General features: G+C 40.9%; 1 protein-coding gene and 1 pseudogene across 1 annotated transcript; one reads left to right on the top strand and one right to left on the bottom strand.

The window, feature by feature from the left end:
* Positions 1-11490: 11490 nt before the first annotated feature.
* On the bottom strand, positions 11491-11906 carry LOC143559103 (uncharacterized). Its single transcript, XM_077047786.1, has 2 exons — positions 11606-11906; positions 11491-11507 (listed from the first exon to the last, which is right to left on the bottom strand). Exons 1-2 carry the CDS (start codon positions 11904-11906, stop codon positions 11491-11493), a joined length of 318 nt encoding a protein of 105 aa, XP_076903901.1.
* Positions 11907-15432: 3526 nt separating this feature from the next.
* Positions 15433-19571, top strand: LOC143559101 (ranBP2-type zinc finger protein At1g67325-like; annotated as a pseudogene).
* The last annotated feature ends 245 nt before the right edge of the window (positions 19572-19816 follow it).

The following is a 19816-nucleotide window of genomic DNA, read 5'->3' as shown; positions in this document are numbered from 1 at the left end:
CACCAAAAGCGTCACCGACATATTCGCCACCGAGAGGCTCCCATGGCCAGAGGCTCCAATTATCCGACAGCGTCCAAACGCTGATCAAAGCAAATTCTGTGACTTCCACAGGACAAGAGGCCACACCACCGAGGAATGCTTAGACTTGAAGGACATCGTCGAAGCATTTGTCAGATATGGGAAACTCACGCACCTCGTGGCGTAATGAACGCTGAGCAGGCTAATGCGTGTAGAACCCCAGTTGGGGAAAACACGAATGGAACTGCAGCTTCAATGTTGGAGACTACATACTGCGTAAACAACGAGATTCCGAACCAGGTGAATATCGGCTCGAAAGGCTCGATGACACCCCCATCCCAAGAACATGCGAGTTCAATTACACAGGTTGCATGTAGATCAATTCCAAACTTGTAAAGAAAAGGCCCAGAGCCACTTCTAATGGAAATGATTCTCCTTATCACATTGACGCTGATGGTCTTACATTTATACTTATGAACTTTCCACACTGATATGCCGGTATTCATCACATAAATAAGTGTGAAAGGAAGTCGTTGCGTGCGGACGGCGGTAAAACCCGCATAAACACAAAACGGCAAAAATTTGTAAGAGATGAGGACAACCTTCACGCAGGTCAGTTATAGGTAAAGTTTGGTCATCCCACTAAATGAAAGTGACGGCCCTACCCGCACAATCATGATAGAGGAAACTGAACACTAACCTATTGACAACCGCGCGTCGAACGGTTAACTTATTCAAAACACTGATATGCCGGTATTCACCGCATAAATAAGTGGGGAAGTCGTTGCGTGTGGACGGCGGCAAAACCCGCATAAACACAAAAAATGGCAAACCTTCACGCAGGTCAGTTATAGGTGAAGATTGGTCATCCCACTAAATGAAAGTGATGGTTCTACCCGCACAATCATGATAGAGGAAACTGAACACTAACCTATTGACAACCGCGCGTCGAACGGTTAACTTATTCAAAACACTTGGAAAATTGCTAAGTTAAACTAAAGTATGCACGAGCGAATCATATATTGTTTATGCGGCAAAACAAGTGCCAAATTAAGCTATAATATGCATGAGCAAATCATATAACGTTTATAAAGCAAGTCATCCAGTGAAATTGCCGGTCCTACCCGCACAAACATTTATATTTCATAAAAAATTCAAGCATTACAAGAATGGCCGGATACCTACCCGCCTACAGAAATATAAATCTATCCTAACGGTGGGAAGGGATCTCAAGGTTCAAACTTCAGGACCACTCCCTCCAAACCCACTTGTACCCGCACCATCAGTTGGCTGTGGCAGATCAAGGAAAGTCTTGAGAATGGTTAGCCCATTATCAGCAACAGCAATTTCGTTCACCTTCTCCACCACCGGATGCGGGAAGGCAGCATACTGGTTTACTGCTTGGTCATAGGCAGCTTCAGTGTCCACGTCATAAAGAGGGAAGTTGGAAGGCGGGATGCCCTTCTCAACAAACCCCAGACCAAGAAAGAAACCAGCCTTTTCCCCATCCTCATGGGAAGCGTTGAGGGCTGCGCTCATGGCATCGTCATAAGATGTGTTCGTGAAAATCCGATGTACAACCTACAACAAGAAAAAAATACAAAGTATCAAAACCTTTTCTAAGTACAAAGAAAAGCGTAAAGATATTACGAAGCTACGCATACCTGCGACAACGCTTCTCGTAGAAGCCATTCCTTGGTGATCAGAGCCTCCTGGAGGGCAGCTTGAGCTTGGTTACGGGCTTGTTCGGCTTCATTTTTGTTAAGGTTGGCAAGCAACACTTCCTTAGCAGCAGCCTCTTCAACGCCCTTTAGCTTACGCTCAGTATGGTCAAGCATACCCCTCTGGTCCAAGATCTCTTGAAGCTTCTTGGCGTCTTCCATGGCCAAGGCATCATGAGCCTGCTGGAGCCTTTCTAGTTTGGCTTTAAGCTCCTCATTCTCAGCGCGCAGAGGCTCAGCAACAGCTTCAGCCTTGGTGGCCCTCTCGGTCGCGTTCCGCGCAGTTTCCTTAGCCAACCGAAGCTGTTCGTTAACAGCTTGGGCAGCCTTGGAACGGGCCTCGAGACGGGCCTGAACTTCAACCTCGAGGGCCTTGAAGGCGTTTTCCTTCTCCGCAGCAACGGCGGAAAGTCTCCTGTTCTCCTCCCGGATGGCCCGCGCCTGAGCCACTTCTTGGATACGCGTCGCCTTTAACTTGTCGTTTTCACGACAAAGCAACTCGACGCGCGGCTGCATCCGGGCAAGGAGAATCCGAAGCTCATTTGTCAGCCTACCCTCCTGGTAGCTAGACATGGCTTCCCCCAACGCGCCACTCGGGGCCGCGTGACGCGCCCACTCGACGCAGTCCACAGCCGTTCAAAGGGTTGTTCCCCGGCGTATGTTCCACCGTGGAACATACACCTCATTGGAATCCGACACTGTAAAAACAAAAAACAGTTAGGAAAAGATGATAAAAAAAGAGGCCAAAATAACCCTACGCACCTGTAGGGTCAACAACAGGCCGGTAGCCGCCGAACCCATCACCCGAACCTAAGGGATATCCATCCAAGAGGTCAGGCAGATGGGAAGGAGGCAGAGATTGGTAGAAGCCCCAAACATACCTGCTGAACCGACCGGAGACGAGGTAGTCACCGGTGCCGGAGGCACGGTTGAAGCCGCCGCGGTAGAGACCATCGGAGGTGAACTCACAACCGTGGCCGCCCCTGCGGAGGAGCCCGCAGAAAAAATCACCGCCGGCTCAGTGAAGGATGCAGTAAAGATGGCACTGACAACCGGCGGGGATGACGTCACAGTTGAAACAGTTGCCTCAACCGGGTGAGCAACTGAACCAACACTTGAAACAGGCTCGGCCGCCTGTGTCATCGCCTCGGGTAGGTTGACCAAACCTACCGTCATGGGTCGAGAGACGCTCCTCCCCGCTCCACTCTGGAATGCGGTAGCATCCACGCCTGTATGAAGACGAGATATTAAAAACAATGGCGGAAAAAATTGCGGGTAAGATTAATTTACACTTACGAGTTTTCTTGAGCTTGAAGGTTCTGACAGGCGGGGACGAACCCGATGGAGCCGGCCTCTTCACGCCGGTCACTGTCGTCGTACTGGGCGGATCGGAGGTGACAGCTGTCTCAACCTCCGGGACAGTTGTCTCACCACCACCAGGGTTCCCGCCACCTCCTCACTTTCGGTCTCCGACTCAGACCGGTTCCCCTGATCGGCAGTGGAGGCAACCTTTGCCTTGCCCTTCACGCCGGCAGCTTTCTTCTTCCTCACGAAGAAAGGACCATCTGTGGATTCCTTATCAGAAGATGACAAAATTAGAGGAATTCCAGCAGAGGTTTGAGCATTGAGAGGGCGAGGGTTAAAGAGTCCCTTACCTGGCCGCCTGGCGCTCAGAATCTCGTGGCCAGGCGGGTAGACCTCCACAAACCGATCCGCCGTTTGCTCCAAGATGGGCAACTCGTTCTCGTCGAGAGCACGAGTACCCAGCCGAGCGGGACCACCGCTCTCACGCGGTTGCAGAAGCGACTGCAAATTGTTCCCCTCTGAAAATAAACAGAAAAGCAGTTAGAAGAAAAACCCTAAATCAGCAAAGAGATATGAAGCATACCGTAAGGGATAGAGTTCAAACCGTATTCGAGGACGATGGGAATCTGTGGCGCATCTGCCCCAGCATCCTTCCATACCCGGCTCATCCCAAGCATCACCATCCCAGACTCCGCAAAGCGGTAAACCGGAGTCTGGATCTGGGAGATCTTGGCGAACCATTCCGCCTCTTGGTAATTGGAGGCGTGAAGGCTAGGGAGCGCCCTCCCGTTCTTGAACGTCATCGCAATGGGGACGACGCGAGCGGAGACATAGAAAAACTCCCGCTTCCAAGAACGAAGACTGCGCTCGGTAGCGCAGATCTTCAAACCCTTGATCCGATTGACCAAGGTATACCAGCCCTGGATGCACCTCCAAGAGTAGAAGGTCATCAGGCGGTCGACGCGGGGCTCAACGCCCAGAATATGGCACACCCATTCAAAATGGCGAACCTTTGCGATTGCCATCGGGTGCACCTCCGTTAGGTGTACACCGTGTCTCTCCAAAACACGGTACACAAACTTCGTCAATGGGAACCTTAGATTCCCATAGATGAAGAATGCAGCATACACCCCTATCTTGCCCTTGGGGGCATCGTACACCGTCTGGTGAGGCTCAAGAAACTCAGGCTCGAAAGGCTCGAGCATGAACTTCTTGACGATGTACTGGTACAGGTCGACGGAAAGAGCACACTGGCACTCGCCAGCAGTACTCTTATCATCCTTATCAGACGCGGACATCGGATTCTCGGTGTATACTTCAGATTCCTCGGCAATAGCCTCAGGATCACGAATGGAAGACATGTTTTGGAAGATGGAAAGAAGAACGATTTCAGGAGAATGCTCGACAAAAGTTAGAGTATTCGCCGGAAATCGCTTAGAAGAAGAAGTGAAACTGTGAGTTGAGATGCATCCTCTCCTCCCTTTATATACTCATCGCAATGAATGCGATGAATTTAATGTGGGAGAGACGGAAAAGCGCAGGTGCAATGAAACTATGACATGTGGAATATGCAAGCTGGCAACAAATGTCGACAGGACGCGCGCCATAAACTTCGCGGCCACGCGCCCGAAAACTCGCGCCCAAGCGCCTGAAAAAGCGTCTGGAATGACCATATACTGTCACGTCGCCATAACTTCATGCACGTCCTGAAACTGTCAGAAGAAACCGTCAGACCACGCTGACGTCCCTTCAACAGTTGGACTGTTCTTATCCTTTCACCAACTCTTCGAATTTCAAAAAGATTCAAAAGTAAGCGGGACTTTACCCCCTTACCTTGGCAACCAAGTAACTATAAGACAGGTGCGGGTACAGTGTCAAGGCAAAACCCTTCACATACTTAGCACCTGCAGGGAATTGAAGCCAAGAATACCTCGACAACCAAGTAACTATAAGACGGGTGCGGGTACAGTGTCAAGGCAAAACCCTTCACATACTTAGCACCTGCAGGGAATTGACGCCAGGAATACCTTGGAAGTAAAGTAACTATAAGACGAGTGCGGGTACAGTGTCAAGGCAAAACCCTTCACATACTTAGCACTCCGCAGGGAATTGAAACCAAGAAGGATCTTCTGGGCCATGCTTGCGGAAACGGAAATAACATCCCCGCATAGCGGGAACGTTGAGAACTAGATTGTTTGAAGCTCCAAGATGGAATCGGTTGTTTAACATAATTGATCACTATGTTTAAAACTACCAAAACCTCATGGAGGATCTACACAAGTGGAACTCAACGCTCCTGACTTGCGAGGAGGTTACAGACCTACCCGCATCATACCCAAAGATCAAGCAGAAAAGTCGGGAATTTCTGCACGTGACATTAGGACTTCCGCGGGAAGAATCACCATGGAAAACCTTAAAACTAAACGACCCTTTTCAAAACCCCTTGCTTAAGTCCAAAAGTTCACCTCACTTATTAACAATTCATGAGAAGAACATTGGACTGGGGGGACTTGAAGAGGTTGGTCCCAGCAGAGCCCAGTTGAACCCGCAAGACTCACCTTGAACAGGGACGTCTGCGCGGTTGGACCCGCAAGACTCACTTTAAACAGGGATGTCTGCGCAGTTGGACCCGCAAGACTCACCTCGAAGAGAGACGTCTGCGCAGTTGAACTCGCAAGACTCAGAGGGACGTCTGCGCAAAGACCAACTGGATCCGCAGGACCAACCATGCTCAGAGACGCGACGTCCTTACGCGCAGTACGCAAGCTGTTCCCGCAGGAAAAGCCTCCCAATGGTGACGTACTCCGCCTGTTCCCGCAGCTACGGATACTAGCCATCAGGGAAGGCTACCCGCACAACAAGGCTACACGCACAAGGCACTAACTCTCAAATAATTCAGAAATGTCACCTGAAGAGGGAATGAGCAAGCCGGGAATACTCCCACCCAAAGCCGGGAATTCTCCCGCCCAAATGAGCCAGTCCGTACGCTACTGGAGGACCTTTTGTACTATACCTGCCAAGGTATGGACAAAAGATCTGACCAAAGCTGCGACAGCTCACTAACAACAGTACGACGAGCAGCACGCTCTAGTACTTAATGTCACTATCAGCCGCTGCCTACTCACCAACCCTTGTCGTGGCACGTGCATAGCCTGCAGTTGGTGGAAAAGGAATAGTACGCAGCCGGCCATGTCACTATCAGCCGCTGCCTACCCACCAACCACCAGCACGGCACTTGCGTAGCCCACAGTTGGTAGAACAGGAATACTATACAGCCGGCTGTACCTGCTTGGAAACCTACCTTCGGCTATAAATACTCAAACACCTTGGAACGGTATTAACATCTTACATCTTATATCTTCATATATTATCTGATATCTGCTCTAGTCATTTCTCTTAATATACACTTATATTCAAGAGCAATCTAGTCTGATTCTTACGCCGGAGGGTGGTCACAAGGAAGTACCCCCCTCTTCTCAGTGACGAGCTCACGGTGTCTGTTTTGCAGGTCATCAGAAGAATAACCATCTTGCCGGACCTAACCCTCGTGGGAAACATCTATTTAACCCTCAGATTATCCGTAATCTGCCGGGGTCGATTAGTGTTTCTTCAATATTACTTGTAGAACTCATTGGTGGCTTCTGGTTCAAGTACCATATGAACATATAGAACACAAATTAGGCCCTTAAAATTCCAAAAAAAGGAAAAAAAATAACTTTGGCACTCGACTTTTCTTTTTAGTTTTATCTGTATTTTTCAAAATAAAGTCATTTATGAATCAATACAACAAGCAGTAATTCATGTTGAGTTTTAGCATCTATTTTAGAGTATTAGTTGAACCATTTTAACTAATCTAGCAACGGAAGCATGAAAATATTAACAACCTATTGTTAATTTTATGAAACATACCAATATGTTACAAGGCTAAAACCCGAAATAAGATCAATCTACAAGAACAAATAGGCTATCAATATGAAAAAATGCAAAATAATTCTTTTACCTCAAAAGAGTAGGGTAATATGAAGAGGAAGATGGGCTAGCCTCCAAGAGTAGGACGCCTCAAGTAGTTGATACCCACGAGCAACACCAGACAAGTGTTAGGACGAGAACACTAGAAAACCGAGCACCCAAGCCCTCCTTCCTTGCTTGTTTCGGCCGCGAGAAAAAGGGAGAGGGAGAGTGGGAGGTTTTTACACTTGAATTTTGAAAGACAAAAGTGATCCATTGCATGTGTAGGCTAGTGGGTGTTTTTAACCAAAAAAATAACCAAGAGACCCTTGATCATATTGGCTTGTTGGGGTGGTGGTGGGTCCCACCCAAACCGGCCACCCAACCTTTTTTTTTTGTTTCATTTATATATATATATATATATATAAAACTATAACATACACCTTTATAAAACAATTTTATAAAGTTTGCATAATTATTTAACCAATTAAATAATTAAATAAATAAATAATCCAAATTATTTATTTTAATTTTTCAAGTGCATTTTTCAGAAATCCGATTTCCTGAATTTTTGTGTTCGGTATTCGTTTAAAGATCACATCTTAAACAAATACTATCCGGTGTCTATCTAGCTCGTTATTGGGTACGACCTGACTTGGATCAAACACAGTTAGCCATATTAATCTAAATACGTGTCTCGGGCATACGAAATTCCAACAATCTCCCACTTGCACGAGATACGTAGACAATTAATGCTAGTGGTGAATCCCGCCTAACTCGGTCCACCACCCCTAATGTGTCTGACGAAGTGCCATTCAATAACATCATCCTCTTCAAGTACCCTACTTGAAAATGATTTAGGTGAATCAATCATCTATCCTTTTGTCTCAGATGTCATGTTAAATCCAAAGACACAGAATGATCATTCTCTGTTGATTTAACTTATCAGGTCTTAGACATCTAACTCTCAACGAATAAGAGGGACAAATCCCTTCTTGATTACATACATCTTTCACAATTACCTTATACTCTACCTGTACTTAGCCTTACACACTGCCATGTTTCAGAACAGCAAAGAACTAAGCCAAAGTATCATACTTGGTAAATATCAAGATCCAATATGTATCTCAGGTCAGAGGATACCATGATATTCTCCTTTACTCAAAATTTACTTATGATCAGTCACAAAGACTCCATGTAGTAAAATTTTGAGAGCGGGTCAGTCCAATATTTGTACCTTAACAAATATCTATGAACCTTGGCAGCAAACCTATGCTCTATATTCATCTCATGAATATCAACTAATCCTAGTTCATAATAGTCTTACCTTCATATCTGTTCCCACAAATATGATCGACTACGGACGTTTAGAATAATCAAATTATTCATGAATTAAACATGCTAATATGGAACATAACTTAATATATAATTAATCCATAATTATATTAATAAGTCGACTTACATCCGTTCCTTTACAAAATCTATACTAACTCGATCAAATCCACTCACTAGAATACCGAAGTCCTAAGGCACAAACGTGACTCTCATGTTTTGGCCGTTCCAGGAGCTTCGTAAGTGGGTTCGCCAAATTTTGATCGGTATGAACCTTGTGAATACATATCTTTCTCTTTTCAACTTCATCCCTTATGTAGTTGAATCTCCGCTCAATGTGCCTAGTCTTTTGATGTGCACGGGGTTCCTTGATTTGAGCAATCGCACCCTCGTTATCACAAAAAATTTCTAGAGGGTCCTGAATGGTTCGGACTACCCCTAGATCGGCAATAAACTTCCTTATCCATGCAGCTTCTTGTGCTGCTAATGAAGCGGCGATGTACTCAGATTCTGTGGTGGATAAGGCCACCACATCTTGCTTGGAACTCTTCCATGATACCGCTCCACCGTTCAAAACAAAAACATATCCAGATTGTGATCGAGAATCATCTCGATCAGTTTGGAAGCTCGCATCCGTATAACCTTTTACTACGAGTTCTTCCTCACCCGATCCGAATATCAGAAACATATCCTTAGTCCTTCTAAGGTATTTCAGTATACTCTTAACTGCCATCCAATGGTTGTTTCCTGGATTATGTTGAAATCTACTCGTCATGCTCAGAGCGCATGACACATCCGGTCTAGTGCATATCATAGCATACATGATGGATCCAATAGCCGAAGCATATGGGATACCATTCATTCTGTCTTGCTCTTCCTTAGAGCTGGGACATTGAGATGTATCTAATACAATCCCTCTCTGAATAGGCACCAAGCCTTTCTTAGAGTTTTCCATCTTGAACCTTTTCAAGATCTTCTCTATATATGCACTTTGGTTCAAACTAATTAACCGCCTTGATCTATCTCTATAGATCTTTATTCCCAAAATATAGGCGGCTTCACCAAGATCCTTAATAGATAAACAACTTCCAAGCCATGACTTAACACCTTCCATGGTTGGAATGACGTTCCCAAATAATAATATGTCATCTACATATAGCACGAGAAAGGTAATGATACTCCCACTAGCTTTCTTATACACACAAGCCTCATCGCCTTTTTTTATGAATCCGAAGTTCTTAACTTCTTCATCAAATCGACGGTTCCAGCTTCGAGATGCTTGTTTTAATCCATAAATGGATTTCTTTAATTTGCATACTTTGTTAGGATGCTGCGGATCGATAAAACCTTCTGGCTGAACCATATAGACATCTTCCTCAAGATGTCCATTAAGGAAAGCCGTTTTGACATCCATTTGCCATATCTCATAGTCATAATATGCAGCTATGGAAAACAGTATCCTTATAGATTTTAGCATTGCGACAGGCGAAAAAGTTTCATCATAATCAACCCCTTGAGTTTGAGTGAAACCTTTTGCTACAAGTCTCGCCTTGTAAGTATCCAAATTACCGTGCATGTATGTTTTCTTCTTGAAAACCCACTTACTTCCAACTGGTTTGGAGTTCAGCGGTGGTTCAACCAAATCCCATACTTGGTTGTCATGCATGGATTGCATCTCAACGTTCATGGCTTCAAGCCATTTGTCACAATCAGATTGTGAAATAGCATCACGGTAGGTAGTAGGCTCATCGGAATCTACTACATAGCATCCATCTATGAAAAATTCATATCTATCTGGTGGATGACTAATTCTACATGACCTACGAACGTTTTGTGTATTTTGATCAACCATTTGATCATCTTCAACAACCTCTTGTTGAATGCTAGTGTCAACCAAACGTGTATCAGTTTGCGGTTCTCGATCTCCTCGAGTTCCACAGTTCTGTTAGTTCCTTCCATAAGGAACTTAGTTTCTAGAAACTCAGCCTTCCGAGCAATAAATACCTTTTGCTCGTTAGGGTTATAAAAATAATATCCCAAACAATCGTTGGGATATCCTACAAAGATACACTTAGTGGATCTGCTTTCGAGTTTGTTTTGGGCGTTGTTCTTGACATAAGCCTCACAACCCCATACCTTTAAGTATGATAGCAATGGAACCTTTCCATGCCATATCTCGAAAGGTGTTTTGTCCACTTTCTTGGTTGGGGCGATATTCAAAATACGAGCCGCGGAGATCAGTGCGAAACCCCAGAAAGACGGAGGTAGATTGCTTCTAGCCATCATAGATCGAACCATATCTAATAAGGTTTGATTTCTCCCCTCGGACACACCATTGTGTTGTGGTGTTCCGGGTGGAGTAAGTTGCGAGACTATCCCACAACTTCTAAGATGCTCTTGGAAGTCATCATATAAATATTCACCTCCTCGATCCGATCGAAGTACTTTGATTGTTTTGTTCAGTTGATTCTGTACTTCATTCTGGAAGACTTTGAACATTTCAAAGGCTTCGTCTTTGTTCCTCAACAAATACACATACCCATACCGACTGAAGTCGTCAATAAAGGTAATGAAGTACCTCTCACCATTTCTGGTCATCGTCTTAAAAGGTCCACATACATCCGAATGTATGATCCCTAATAAATCTTTTGCCCTTTCACTAGTACCAGTAAAGGGTTTCTTGGTCATTTTTCCTAACATACAAGGCTCGCACTTATCAAATCAAACACTTTCATTTGATTCCAAAAGACCTCTCTTTTGTAGTGTATTGATGCGATCTTTGTTAATGTGACCAAGGCGACAATACCATAAATAAGTATTACTCAAATCAAATTTGAGTCGTTTGGTGCTTGATTGGTATAATGTATTGTCGATGATTGTGTCATCATGAACTAATTCATAAATGCCATTATACGGCATCGCCTTAAAATAAAAGATATCATTCATAGATACACAAATACCATCATTAACAAAACATAATTCATATCCATATTGTTTTAAAAGGGAAACAGACATAATATTCCTAGTCAAACTAGGAGCATATAGAGTGTTGTACAAAATAATTTCCAAACTATTTGGAAATTTTAATACAAAGTCTCCACGAGCTTCGACATCAACTCTTGCTCCGTTGCCCATGTAGAGACTTGTGTCCCCTTTCTTGAAATCTTTATTTCTCCTGAACCCCTGCAACAAATTGCAAATATGAGTTCCACACCCAGTATCTAATACCCAAGTGTTAGAAGAAATAACATTCAAGTTAATATGAATCATGAAAGATGTACCTGAGGGTTGCCCAGCTTCCCTCTTATCCTTCAACTGCTTAAAATAGGTGGGACAGTTTCGTTTCCAATGTCCCACCTTTCCACACTCAAAGCATGGATCGACTAAAGCAACCGCTTGCTTCTTTGGCTTAAACTTCGGGGTTTCAACCACCTTCCCCTTCCCTTTGCCCTTCACTTGACCCTTTCCTTTGGCAACATTTGCCTTGGGCTCCGGGTGTTGCCTCTTCCTACTTCCTCCCTCATTGATCATGAAAACGGGCGAGACTTTCTTGCCCATTCCCGCCTCGGCCGTCTTGAGCATTACGTGAAGCTCACCAATGCTCTTGTCCCACCCTTGCATGTTATAATTCATAACAAACGTCTCAAAGCGCTTAGTTAGCCCGTTTAGGATCAAATCCGTGGCTAACTCCTTCGAGATGGGACAATTAAGCCTCTCGAGGCGATCTATGTGACTCTTCATCTTGAGCACATATGAGGAAACGGACTGGTTTTCCTCCATCCTACAAGCATGTAAGGCTCGAACCGTTTCGAACCTTTCAACTCTAGCTTGTTAAAGGAACATTTCCTTCAACTGTGTGATCATGTCGTAGGCGGTATGGAGTTCAAAGTCCTTTTGGAGTTCGGAAATCATAGTCCCGAGCATTAAGTACGACACTTGGATCGAATCCTCTTCGTGCTTAGTCCAATTTAGGTAGGCATTGGTATCATTAATGTTGGGTTCATCGGGAATTGGTTCTCTAGAACATAGTACCGTTTCTCTTGTTTAAGAACTATTCTCAAATTACGGTACCAGTCCATAAAGTTATGGTGATTCAAACGATCCTTATCTAATATGGATCGTAAAGATAAATTTGAGACCGGTGGTATGAGATTGTTTTGTGGAGCGTTATTAGCGGCCATCTACAAATTTTACAAGGTTCAAATTAGTATATAACTCAATTTAATTATTAATTACCCTTTACCATATTAAAATTAATAATTAAATTCTAGAATCCAACGATAAACCAAACTCCGGTTAGGTGACCTTTATTCCGTTGTTCGATTTATCAAGGTAGTCAACTTTTAACAATTGCAACCTTTGCAACTTCTAGAGCTTTATGGGACCGTCCGAAATCATATTTCGTGTCGGCATGTTTATCCCATCAACACAATTGTATTCCACGCTTAGGTAACCTTTATCACGTGGCATCCAATTCGAGTCGTCCTACTTGTGTCAACATGTGAGATCATCACATAAGTGGTTAGGTGACCTTTATCCCACTTATATGTTAAACCCACCCCAAACTTATTAGTTCACCCATAGCGGTTAGGTGACCTTTATCCCGCTAAGAGTTCCCTAATAATTTGAGTGTTGCACAAAAGGATTGTGTTAAACTCGTTTTCTTTTATAAAAGGGATTTTAGTTTTCCTTATTCTATATTAGGAAACTTTTTACCATGTTCTAACATGCATTTAGTAACATGGTTATATGAAAACGATTTTCACCGATTCTAATTATAATAAAACCATTTTTATTATAGGCGTGAGACGGCTATTTAATTTAATTTTTTTTATAAATACTACGTGTCACGTCAATTACCAATAATTATTAGAACCCATTTTATATGCTTGTTTTAAATGATCTATGTGACGGATTGATATCTTATATCTACCATTCAAACACAATCAAACATAATCAAACAAGCATACACACACCATAAGCAAACCATAAACACGAGCCTCTAAGCGGACCTCACTTGTTGGCCGAAACAAGTGTGTGTCCTAGTCCGATCCTAAAGGACATAACATGACACAAGGATGAGTGATATGCTCCCACTTGATCTTGCATCCCAATGCTTCAAGTGTCTCCTCTTCAATCTTGTTGTGATTTCAACTTGGGCTTCTTAGTGGGCCTTGGACTTCCATAAGCTTCCTTGGGCCCAAAAGGTGAATTTGGGCTTTAATGGGCTTTGAATCCCAAAATGGGCTTGTGAGGCCCAATTAACCCAAGTAAGCCCAATAGGCCCAATCCACCAAAAACTTGTAATTCTTCAATTTACAACAAATATATCCTAATACATTTGGTCTAAAAATAAAGAAAATTACAAACAACCTATTTACTATTACAACCATTTGTAAAATAAATACAAGCCCTAATTACTATTACATTCCAAATGAATAATAATATAAATAAATCACAACACACAAGCACAACATCCACATCGGTCTAGGCTCGGTTTAGGGACTAACTTACAAATAAATACATATCCAAATATATATTTAAAAGACTAAAAAACCACTCACGGTTCTTATTGGGCTTCGGCCCAACAACAAGGTTATTGGGCTTCGGCCCAAATAAAACCGCCGGCCCAATGGGCTTCGGCCCATAGCCCAAAACCATTTTTTTTTAACTTAACATCCATATGTTAAAATCTTGGTTTTTATAAAATCTCATGCATGTTAATTTTATAAAACCAAAGGGGAAAAACTAAAGAAAACCTATGTCCTTGTAACCGGCTCTTGATGCCAATTGTTGGGTTTTAGCATCTATTTTAGAGTATTAGTTGAACCATTTTAACTAATCTAGCAACGAAAGCATGAAAATATTAACAACCTATTGTTAATTTTATGAAACATACCAATATGTTACAAGGCTAAAACCCGAAATAGGATCAATCTACAAGAACAAATAGGCTATCAATATGAAAAAATGCAAAATAACTCTTTTACCTCAAAAGGGTAGGGTAATATGAAGAGGAAGATGGGCTAGCCTCCAAGAGTAGGACGCCTCAAGTAGTTGATACCCACGAGCAACACCGGACAAGTGTTAGGACGAGAACACTAGAAAACCGAGCACCCAAGCCCTCCTTCCTTGCTTGTTTCGGCCGAGAGAAAAAGGGAGAGGGAGAGTGGGAGGTTTTTGCACTTGAATTTTGAAAGACAAAAGTGATCCATTGCATGTGTAGACTAGTGGGTGTTTTTAACCAAAAAAATAACCAAGAGACCCTTGATCATATTGGCTTGTTGGGGTGGTGGTGGGTCCCACCCAAATATATATATATATATATCATATATATATATATATATATAAAACCATAGCCTACACCTTTATAAAACAATTTTATAAAGTTTGCATAATTATTTAACCAATTAAATAATTAAATAAATAAATAATCCAAATTATTTATTTTAATCTTTCAAGTGCATTTTTCAAAAATCCGATTTCCTGAATTTTTGTGTTTGGTATTCGTTTAAAGATCACATCTTAAACAAATACTATCCGGTGTCTATCTAGCTCGTTATTGGGTATGACCCGACTTGGATCAAACACAGTTAGCCACATTAATCTAAATACGTGTCTCGGGCATCTCGGGCATACGAAATTCCAACAATTCATACACTCAAAGAAAACATCAACCCATATAAATTATTGAACGAAATCTAACGAAATCCATAAAAAAAATCTGGACATGTAAGCACAATCGAGTAAACATGACTTAAACCTTTTCTAATTTGGCTCAAGCTTAAAGTAATCAACCATAAAATGAATATAAATCAAACATAAAGTAAGCATAAGCAAATATATAATTAGTACCTCATCTTGAATCATGAATGAGAGCCAGTAAGTGAAGCCCAAAAAACGTTGAAAACTTGAATCATGAATCAAATAGATATTAAGTAGAAAATCAAAATAGAAATCAAAGTCGAACGAAACAAATTAAAGACCAAATTCGTAAGATTAGCGATTGGAATGGATTGAGATTGAAGAGGGGAGGCGTGGATGGGTGGATTCTTAAGCGTCGACGAATTGAATGGAGGATATTCAATGCTCACGCGTTTTACAATTAATGGTGAAAGAGAGAAGTAGCGTCTCCGGCGAGGGTCGGGGTTGGCCTGCGGACGTGAAGGGTAATAAATACAAGGGCGTCAGAAGGAGAGAGAATAAGGCAGGTGAAAGGTTGCCGTATTTTTTATAATGTAATATAGATATAGATAATATAGAAATTCTATTATAAAACATTTATGCAATCTTTTCACCTACTACATTCTCTCACGCTCTAAATTAAATGTTCATTCACGTGTCTCCTGCAACTACCCTAGCGAAGGTTCACAATCCGGCGATTGCAATACAACAATCCGACGCCTTCAATACGATCATTAAAACCATCCGTTACAATATTCAATATATAATCAATGGATGGTTTAACAGGCCCTTTAAACCCCCCCCCCCCCTCCCCCAGCCTCCACCTGCAAATCCCACGTATCATTGCTGAAATCCGAGCTGTGTAGCTCTTCAGAGTGAAGGTTGTTATTATTTTCAGTAAGGTTTCGTATCTTGAATTCGATTGCATTACAGTTTTCAATTAGGTCACCGAGTCTATATGAAGCTTTTAAATTCAAATTAAACTAATTAGGTATCATATGGTTGACGTGCCATTAGGATAACTTGTGTAGTTGCCTTACATTACAGTGATTGAACTATGTTTTGAGATTAATTGTTGCAACTGATTTGTGTTAATTTTATGTTTATTGTTAGTTGTTAAGTGATGGATGTAAAATGACTAAACGGATGAAGATTTATTGAAATTTGAATCACTTCTGTTAGGGATTTACTTGATTTAGTGTGATTGCAGACTTGATTGTTTGAATTAGGGCTTTATTGGCTAACTGGGATAACCCTTATTTGGCTCATGATCCAAAATATGAACTGAACCATTTGTTTTATTAGTTTAAGCATTGGAAATAGATTCTGTATTACTATCACTTGTTTGAAACGGGCCGGGTTGACCGCCATTAAAAAAAAAAAAGATAATAGCAATTTGACCCAATACTAATATTCTACAACTCGAATCGTTTAGAATCGGGTTAATTTGCTAAATATTTTTATCATAAAATCATTTAAAGCAAGATTGTAGTTTAGGACATCCAATGTTGCAAGCAATTTACTAATTTATTAAATCACTTTCAACATCTATTTATCACCATTTTAGGCACTTCTCCATTTCAAGCAACCAATTCAAGTAGCCAGTTTAAGTAATGTGTGCAATAACTCCAAAAAAGGTGTCTCTCGAATATCATTGCATAGTTTTTAGAATAAGTATTAATTATCTTAGAAATTCATATATTAGCCTATCCTTTTTTGTATGGTTTGGATATATTGATGATAAGTCTAGATTCATAGATCTTAATGGAAGCTGAATGCCGAAATATTTCAGGGATATTGAATCGGTTGTGGTCGCATATTTTTGAGCTGGACACGCACCCACTGATTATCCTTTTGAATTAGTCAGTAGAAATCTTGAAATTTCTTTTAAAAGATATTCGTACTTTAGGTTAAAAAATATTCTGATTTTTCCTTCGAATCCAAAGAAAGAGTCTTACATTTCATAGCCTTTTTATGACATGCTAATGTTGTAAATTCAGTGCAAAACCAAAAGCCATAACCATCTCCTTTTGTAACCTAATGTCAAACAATAATAAGAAGGTTAGGATATAATATTCCAAATGAAGCCACAAAAAGTTATCAACATATGTGAAACAAAAAGTTACCAACAGATGTGAATTTGGGTTTTTAGTCAAAATTATTGATTTTTACACACTCTGTACTGATTCTTTGCATTTTAGCTTATAAGTATACGTGCTTATCTGCCCATGGTGTTTTGACACAGCAGATAAGCACTTCTTGAGTGTTTGGATAGGGGCAAAATGCTTATAGTTATGATTCTTTTACATATAATACCAATTTACCTTCTCATGTGTCTTAAATAGTACAAGTTACTAATTTTTGTGCCTCGTGGTCATTATAAAAAAGCCTTTTTTTGTCATGTTCCACGGTTTGGGTCATCAGAAACTAAGTAAGCAGGTCAAAATGCTGAGTTCACATGGTGATGTGTCGTTTATTTGATTAACTTATATTTTTTTTATTATTTAAACGTTGATACAATCTCTTTTTGTTATTTTATAATCTTGTTTGAAAATGCCACATGAACGCTTATAAAAAACAAAACTGCTAAATAAATAAGAAAGAGACACATTACCATACCGGCTCAATGTTTTGGATTGCTTACCTAGCTTTCAAGTTACCAAATGACCCAAACAGGACTAAAGATCTTTGACCCGAAGCACAAAAGTTACAAATGACAAAGTACATCGCTATGATTATCTGCTTGTGTGAGGATGAAATAAGCAATTTGGGTAGGTGGCTATGAGTTTCTTATTCAAACTGGTTATCTGATTCTGATTATTTTATATCTTTAAATCCTAATGCACAGAGTTGGTGAACACTACAATAACTGTGTGTCTTATTATTGCCTGTTGTACCAACAGATGCAAACACAAACACTATCTCACACGTTGCACTTTGTTCCAGCTGATTATTTGCTTTTGTTTATTTAAAAAAGCATTAGCATTTTTAATAAGCATTTCCAGCACCTCTTTACTCATGTTAATTTTAACATAAACTGGGATGGTGTTTTAAGGGGTTAGCAATGCATTTGATGATTAATTGGTCCCAACTTTGAACTCATTTTGCTCTACCTTCACATCTTATATAATATATATGTAATTCAAGCTTTGAAATAACCCTTGGCTGTTACTTTTAAGACATTAACTATTTATAGTGCGAATTCTTCTGTTAAATTTTTTGAAAGGCACGAATACTCTTACTTAGTGAAAGGTGACACTTACTCTTCAGTGGTGTTTGCACTTGCATGTGTAACGCAGAAGTGACCCAGCTTTATATTAAAATGTTGTTGGGAGTTATATTTAAGTGTACCATTAAAGTGTGGATTTATTACTTCTGGTATTTATTGGAGATTTATATGATTTCAGGTGGTCGTAGAGTAGATGATCGGACCTGTGCCAGCTGTGGAAATGTCAAATTTGATTTAGGACAACTTGCAACATGCGTAACGTACACAACCTAGACAGCTGATCATATTCAATAGGTCGCATAATCACATTGTCGCCTTGTTTTTAATATATATATCTATTAACCAAATGTTGATATTGCAGAAATTTTCTCCAAGGCAAATGCTGACCCCACAGGGCTACACCTCATCTTCTACTTATACCGGGACTGCTGCACCTGCTTCAATGTATGTGGGTGTTCCACCTTATGGTGCATCTCTGCTCAATGCAACATCTATTCCGCCTTATGAGGATCCATTGTCTGGTGGTTCTACTTATCCTTATATCTACAACAATCTCCTTGCTGTAAGCAATCCCTATCGACCTCTGCAAATTTTTGGCACGCCCCTTATTCTGGTACTTTATAGTTTGTACTTTCTATCAATGTGTTTTTTATAATATATTATGTTTATCAATAATACATGTTTCTGTATATGTGGTATCTATGGTTTACCTCAACTGATGGACCAACTTGGTTTGTATGTCTTTATCTTGCAACGGATATAACTGTTATTTTCCATTGACCTCAAATTTATAAACCAGCTATGTACCCCATTTTGTTAGTGGTCTGAGATCATAGCATTTGTTGCTAAGTTTTGATTGATTGTTTGATTCTTGAAACTCAATAGGGACCAAAGCCTGGATTTTTTTCCCAGAAGCGACACCTCAAAATAAAAGTATTTCACATCCAATTGTTTTAGGCGTTAAAGCTTATAATATTGTGATGATGCATTATGATCTGTTTGTCATTGTTTCAATTTTCAGATGGAGCTCGAGAAAATGACTGGGAATGCCCAAATGTGAAAACGTCAATTTCTCTTTTAGAACCGTTTGTAACATGAGGAAATGCAGCACACTTAAGCCAATATCTCAAGTTTGGTATTTGTCTTTATATGCGTTATATTTTTGGCACATTGAAGCATTTTGGACAATGTTTTATGTTTTGTATCACTAACTACTGAAGTTTATACTTTGATTGGGTGTTAGTATGCAGACTGCAAAATCTAGATTGAGGTCAATTGACAAAAACTCAATGCTCATAAGTCAACTCTTGAAGAATCAGATATGTCCACTATGATTAGGCTATCATTTGTATATTGTAGTTGATTTACTATTATAGTTCATTAACTTGCATATAAGGGTGAACCTGACAATGGATAACGAAATGTGAGAACCATTGTTTTGCAAGTAACATATGTCATGGGCACTCTAGCTACGTGTCTATTTATGAGAGATCTTGCTATGAGTTGTGTAAAAAACTATATCATTCTTTATAAAAAAAAAATATATTCAAAGAGTTCCTCTTTTTTGCGTGGATTGAAG

Source organism: Bidens hawaiensis, unplaced genomic scaffold (assembly GCF_021521415.1).
Source record: "Bidens hawaiensis isolate Kalapana, Puna unplaced genomic scaffold, B.hawaiensis_p1.1 tig00019696_1, whole genome shotgun sequence".
Lineage (NCBI taxonomy): Eukaryota > Viridiplantae > Streptophyta > Magnoliopsida > Asterales > Asteraceae > Bidens > Bidens hawaiensis.
The sequence above is the reverse complement of the archived record's forward strand: the minus strand, read 5'-3'. Positions and strand labels throughout refer to the sequence as shown.

Bases quoted from the DNA above. Each gene is read 5' to 3' on its own strand.
- LOC143559103 (XM_077047786.1), bottom strand. From the start codon at position 11,906: ATGCTCAAGACGGCCGAGGCGGGAATGGGCAAGAAAGTCTCGCCCGTT.